We start from the raw sequence: 6,309 nt of genomic DNA on the forward strand, positions 1-6,309 counted from the left end.
GAGGCTGGGGATGACGCACGTTTTCTCTGTGAAATGTGAGCCGGAGGGTCCCGCGGGACCGGGAATCGTCTCCCCAGCCATGCTGCAGGGTGTCCTAGACAAGGAGGCACTGCCCAGGGCGTGCGTTTTTACCTCCCTTTGCCAGATCTGGAATTCCACCACGTGATGTTTCCCATGGAAGTCCCAAGTTTCTGTCACATTCTTTAATGCAGACTTTGTAAAATTATTTATATGTGAGAAATCTGAGCTCGGAAGAGGATTTATGCTTGTGTGTGTGTTTCCCTTCCTCAGCATTTCTGGATTAAAAGTGGTGGGTGAGTCCATTTCTCCCGCATTTCACCTCCAGCTGGAAGAGAGCACTGGGTGTCGAGAAAGAGATGTTAAACTACTTCAGGAAATAGTAACTCAAGTGAGTATCCAGTTATTCGGGTGAATCTCTTTGTACCCTTCTACCCTGAACCCAGGCAATTTTTAAGGTCATTTTTAAGAATGCTCTCTTTGCCCTGAGAGACTGGGTACAATAGAAGTTGTGGTTCCCCCTCTGGTGACATGGAATTGTTCTGCTGCCCAGCCTTCCCGACATCTTCCCTGCCCAATGGAGTCTGTAGCACGTCTCTACTGACAGGCTGCAGGTTATTCCATTGGGTCAGTTTTCAGCTCACATTGAAGTTGTGTTCTTTGCCACATTGTATTAAAAATACACTTTGCTTCCACTCTGAATAATTAGTCTTCCAGAAAACCCAGTTGCTTACCAGTTACAAAGCCAGGCTTTTGCCCATGTAGGTGGGGATGGCATTGTGTATGGTGATGGCGCACGACACCGGACAGCTGACTTTCTGAACACCCAGCATAGCTCAGAAACAGGTCGAAATAATCTTGTAACCAAAAAGGAAGGAAGAGCCACTTCTTTACCATGCCTAACTTGGGAGCTTGATTTAAATGTCTGACTTCTGAAAGTCTTACTACTAAGTGTACCTTAGTTATTAACTAAGAAACGCATCACTAGGGAAGATCCCTTGGCCTTTACTGTTCAGTAGAGTTGGATTCACCCAAGTCCTCTCTCCTCACTTTCCTCCTTCTAAAGGACGGTCAAGTGGCCCTGCAGCACTGAGCACCGAGGGTGGTGCTGCCTTGTACTTGAATCTGAAATACATGGAGTATGTCTTTGAGAATGAAGACAGGCTTCGCTCTGCTTCCTTGTCCTGCTTGTCCTGACGGTTCCTTTCAGAGGCTCCTTCCCTGAGTCCGTGCTGCCAGGCGTCAGGGTAGTAGTGATGGTCAAGTCTGCCATGTGCCCCTGCCCGGCTGTGGCACGGCAGGCAGTCACGTGGCTGCTCAGTATGGAGACTGTGGTGCTAAGCCAGCCTCTGGCTTCACCGCTGGCTTCAGCTGACCTGTACCCTACGATGTGTGAACCACAGTACCTGCAGTCATTGATTCATGGAGAGCTTCTTGTAACTTGTGGATCATTGATTTGTGGAGAGCTTCTTGCAACTTGTGGCCTTCCAGAGTCAGTTGTCCTAAAAAAACGAAATAAAACCAAACCCAGAATATGAGATTCCTAATTAAGGAAACGTGTCAGATTATGAATGAACAGGCTGCAGTGGCTCTCGCCTTGCTGGGTGAGGAAATGTCACGCCTGTCTCCTCAGGTGCAGCTCTGCAAACATGAAAAAAAACTCTTTAAAGGGGAAAAGCGTCCCACAGACCTTTTTTACTGCCTCGGTGTTTTTATTGTCATATTACTTAAATGTATAAAGGAAGTACAGCATCCTTTTAATTAGAGCTCCTATACAAATGTAATACCAAAACAAATTTATAAATTAAATATAAGCAGAACAGACAAGCCTAGTAAGAGTCAAATTATGACATGACCTTCATGTGTCAGCTGAGTTTGTTTTCTAACTGAGTTGCCAGGTGGTGTGACTGACGCTGACCACCGCCAGAGCAGCCTTGTGAAGCTGCATGTCCTGTGTTGGAGTCTGTGGTGGCGCCGTTATTATCCCAGAGCCTCCCCTCGAACCCCCCTCAGGGTGCTTCTCTACACACTTGGTGTCACGGGACGTGGGCCTTCTCTAGGTGCCAGGGTGTCAGTTCCAGTCAGATCCACCTCAGTTCTTTTCTCACTAGGTAGCAACAGCTAAGGTCCTACTGCTACTCTGTTCCAGAGCGAGACTCAGAAAGGGCATGTGAATCAAGTGACTCGATACTTCTCTTACATAGGTTATCCTCATAACAGAAAGAAACAGTGAGTCTGGACAATTCACAGATCCCGAAATTACATCTGTGGGCTCCCACTGGATATTGGCTGTCTTCAGGAAATCACCTTGAGAGTTGAATGAGGAGAGAACAGCCTCTGGGGAAGGGAACAGAATACTATCTGGAAACTGCATTTGTAGGAAGGAAGAGGAAAACCCTTAGAGTTTCTTTGCATCATTGCAGCTTCCATCTTAATAAGTCTTTTCTCCTGTTCCTCTTTGCTTTTTCTTTTCAGTATTTGAAAGAGAAAAAGGATCATGACACCGTAGTTCTTGTTTAAGCTTTGCAGAGCTGAGCAGTTCTGCCAAATTTTTGTTGACTTCCTGATAAAACAGTTTTTACAAACTGAGCTATGGTTTATACTGTTTCTTAACTAGACAGGACTAGAAACAGAGCCAGTCCAGATGTTTGCAGAAGGAGTTAAGTTTTCCAAGTACACTTCCAGAATGTAGAATCAGCAAAAGACATTGCCTGCCATTGTTTTCCATCTTTTCCTAGCAGAGGAAAACCTTGCCTCACAGCTTACAGAATGGCGCCTCTTCAGGCAAATACCTGCACCGCCACACACTGGCAGTGATGGTTCTTTCCTTTACAGCACCCCTTGCTCTAGCTGGTTGTTTGTTTGTTTGTTTGTTTAAAAATACAATTCACGTTCCATAAAATTCACTCTTTAAAGTATACAGTTGAGTGGTTTTTAGTATCCTCACAGGGTTGTGCAGCCATCACTATCTGATTTCAAAACATTTCATCACCCCGAAGAGAAACCCTTATAAACCATTACTCTCGTCTGACTTTATGCTTTATTTTGATAGCGATTATTTAATTTTTAAAAAAATGTTGGCAGGTAGCTGATGTATTGGAGAGCTGTGCAGAATGTGACACCAGACTCTTCTGTGCTTGGTAGCACTGTGTCCAAGTGTAGCACATGGGAATCAGAGGTGTTGTTGATATTTGACGTGTGAGCAATTCCTCTCTGAAATGATTCCGCTGGCGTTGTTAAGTCCAGCTCTTGGTTAGCCTCCGGAGCTTTGTTGGTCCTGTTTCCCCTTGTCCTAACTCTGCTTTGCCTAAAGTGGTAACCACTAGTTACCTATGGCTGTTTAAATTAAGTCAGATTCAAAGTTCAGTGTTACAGTTGCACTAGCCATATCTCAAAGTGCCCGAGAGCCACGTGGGCCCCTGACTGCTGTCCTGGACAGCACAGGGCGAACACCTCCATCATTGCAGGAAGTTCTGTAGAACTGTGCTCTCAAGATGATAAGATGATTCTGTGGTATTTTGTTTTGTCTTCTAGCAGTTATAATTGGGAAAATGAATGAAAACTACTATTGAGAGTAGCATTTCAGTGCACCTTCCTGTTTCAATGACCAGTGTCTGCAGTCCAGGTCGCAAATGTATTCCTTTTCCTCACACAGTGCATGGACAGAGGCATCGCGTTAACTCAGGCGCGCTACCTGGAGAAAGAAGAGAAGTATCTCCCTCCTCCGAGGTTGGTAGACTTAAAATTATGACTTGAGTCATTGTTTTCTACTTTCAACTCTGTATGAAATGTATTATGTTTTGAAATTTTTTGAAAGACTGTCACAGGATAAGGAAGAATGTGTATTGTTAAAAGATAGAACATCACCTGTTTCTGTTCTTAACCTAGATGTTTTCCCATTTTAATTGAAAATCCCCTCAGGACTCTGTAATTAACTTAATGACACATCTGAGATCCCAAGAAGAACTGGGAGAGCCCAGGTTCGCATTGGTGACGACCTACCACTGTGCTGCGGTAGCATGTGCTGGGTCAGCTGTTTCCACCACCAGGATAGTCCTTACGGGGGTGGGGGTGAGCACAGTCTGGGGGGCGCTGCTCATCCCACCTCTGGCCCAAGCGCTGTGCGGTACTTCATCTGACAAACACGTATTAAGCACCCAAGGGAAAGCAAAGTGACAGTGGGGAAAACCTCTACAGAGGTTCAAGCAGCCCTCAATGGGAAGGCGCCTCGACTCATGAGTTAAGATTGGTGTTCATTCAACACCGGATTCTGTCCCCTAAGCACTAAAACAGTGTAGTCCAAGAAGGTAGACACCCAGAGCTTGAGGGTTTCAGGGTCATGACACAGGTCAGGGAGGTCACAGAGGAGGAGGGCATGGTTAGTTCTGGCCTGGGAGGGGCTGAGGCTTCCTAGAGCAGGAGACACTTAAGCCGAGCCTGCAAAATCAAGCTGGGGTGGGCATCGGGCCTTCCAGCAGGATCTGCAGTGGCGTGGAGACATACAGGTGCATCTGGGGAGCCCAGAGCACAGGTTTGAGAGGCACCATGGAGAGGGAGCCTGGAAGAGTCTGGGAGAGACCCGCGAGAGCACACAAAGTCAGCGCTGTGCAGGCGTGGAGCACTGGGCTGGGTTCTGGAAGACTGTTCTGGCAGCAGCTCGAAAGCACCCTAAAGATCCTGCTCTCTCCGTTCTAATTACACCATCCAAAGTTGTGATCCTGTGTTTCGTGAGGACAGGGGCCACCGTTTTGTGCCCTCAGGACTCTGGGCCCATCCCAACTCAGTGTGTATGTGTCCAGTGGCTGATGCGGATGTTTGCAGAGGGGAGTGAGAGGGAGAGGGGTAGAAGTGCCCTGTCAGGCTGATACTTCTTGTCTTCAGTTTCCTGAAAACTTGAAACTTTCTGCCTCGCATCAAAGTATTGCAGAACTTCTCTATGACATATTGAATTACACTTATGAACAACCACACACTCGTTAATATGAGAAACGTTGACTTCCTGCTTTGGGCCTGATACTGCTTGCAGCGGTAGATTTAAAGGACAGAGTTTTCTGCCGGCCCTGGGCAGAGCCCTACTGCAAGGTTACCTTGACTAGATCGCTACTAGTCCAGGCAGGGAACAGCAAACTCCTGTAAATAGCAGATAGTAAAATGCTTTCAGCTTGTAGGACACAAGGTCCCTGCCACAACTACGCAACCCTGCCGGGGCAGTGAGAAAGTGGCTATGGACAGTAGGCCATGTTCCAGTAGAAGAGCTTTATTCACAAAAACAGGTGGCAGGCTGATGCTTGGTATAGACTCTCAGTTGACTATCTTTTGTGTCCCTTATTATTTCTCAGCATTAGGGTTGTGGTCACAGTGGAACAAACAGAAGAGGAACTGGAGAAAGCTGCGACCACAATCAGCAAGGTGGCCCAGACTGTGCTGCTTTAGTCTGGGGCCTGGTGGCCTCTCACCACGCAACACGCAGACAGACCTGAGTCACTGCAGAGTGAGCCAGAGGGGGCCTGCGGGAACCAGACAGGGTGTCACTAGATGGTGTGGATATCAACTCAGTGTATGACCATGAGAAGGATGCTGGGTACTTAAATCCAAAAGCCCAAGAACTGATTTTCTTAAGAGAAAAACTAATGACGGCATATAACTGATATTTAAATTGTGCTCTTTAGTACTATTTAAACGTTTTATTAATACTAGATTTTATATTCTTTTTTTTGTTGTCATTGTTTAAAAATGGAGCTTCAGTGTATCTTCTTTCCCTTCTAATGATAAAGATTGTGAGCACTCCTTAATATCTCATAGAAAATTGTCTGTGCAACATTAAAGCTTAGAGGCACTTCAGCATATATGATACAAAATGTATTGAAGATCTAATTCAACCACATCTTTTTCAGTCTTCATCATGTGAAGCTCAATGGTAGCTAATATATAAAGAATACTTTATGTGTGATTATTATAAAGTTTTCATTATAATATATTTGAATCCTAGAATTTTTATATACACTAAATACTGATGTTGCACCATTTCTAACAGTGAATCTTAGCATCCCTAACCAGAGAATAGTCATTATACTTCCTAAGCGAGCAATAATTTAAATCAAATACGATTTTATTTTAGTATAATTGACCTTTACATTTGTTATGTGTTGACTTCTAATCTGTTTTCAGAAGAGGATTATTGTGATGATCCCAAAATAGAAATCATGTCCTTGATATTTTAGAATATCTAGAATGTATTCTTTTTTGTATAGGGACGTATAACTACAAGCTTTTTTTCTAAGCTAAAGAAAA

At 44.9% G+C, this 6,309-nt stretch overlaps 1 protein-coding gene across 4 annotated transcripts in view; it reads left to right on the forward strand.

Moving 5' to 3' along the window:
- The window catches only part of SPTLC1 (serine palmitoyltransferase long chain base subunit 1), a gene marked incomplete at both ends in the record, with an annotated part of 62,349 nt that extends 56,898 nt beyond the window's left edge, over positions 1 to 5,451 (forward strand). For all 4 annotated transcript variants that reach the window (XM_079706497.1, XM_079706499.1, XM_079706496.1 and 1 more), the window contains 3 exons: positions 292 to 409; positions 3,674 to 3,747; positions 5,358 to 5,451. In XM_079706497.1, the coding sequence (XP_079562623.1) occupies positions 292 to 409; positions 3,674 to 3,747; positions 5,358 to 5,451 (286 nt within the window). The remainder of the gene's footprint in view (positions 1 to 291; positions 410 to 3,673; positions 3,748 to 5,357) is intronic.
- Between the last annotated feature and the right edge of the window lie 858 nt (positions 5,452 to 6,309).

Source organism: Hyperoodon ampullatus (genome assembly GCF_949752795.1).
Source record: "Hyperoodon ampullatus genome assembly, chromosome: 6".
NCBI classification, from domain to species: Eukaryota; Metazoa; Chordata; class Mammalia; order Artiodactyla; family Ziphiidae; genus Hyperoodon; species Hyperoodon ampullatus.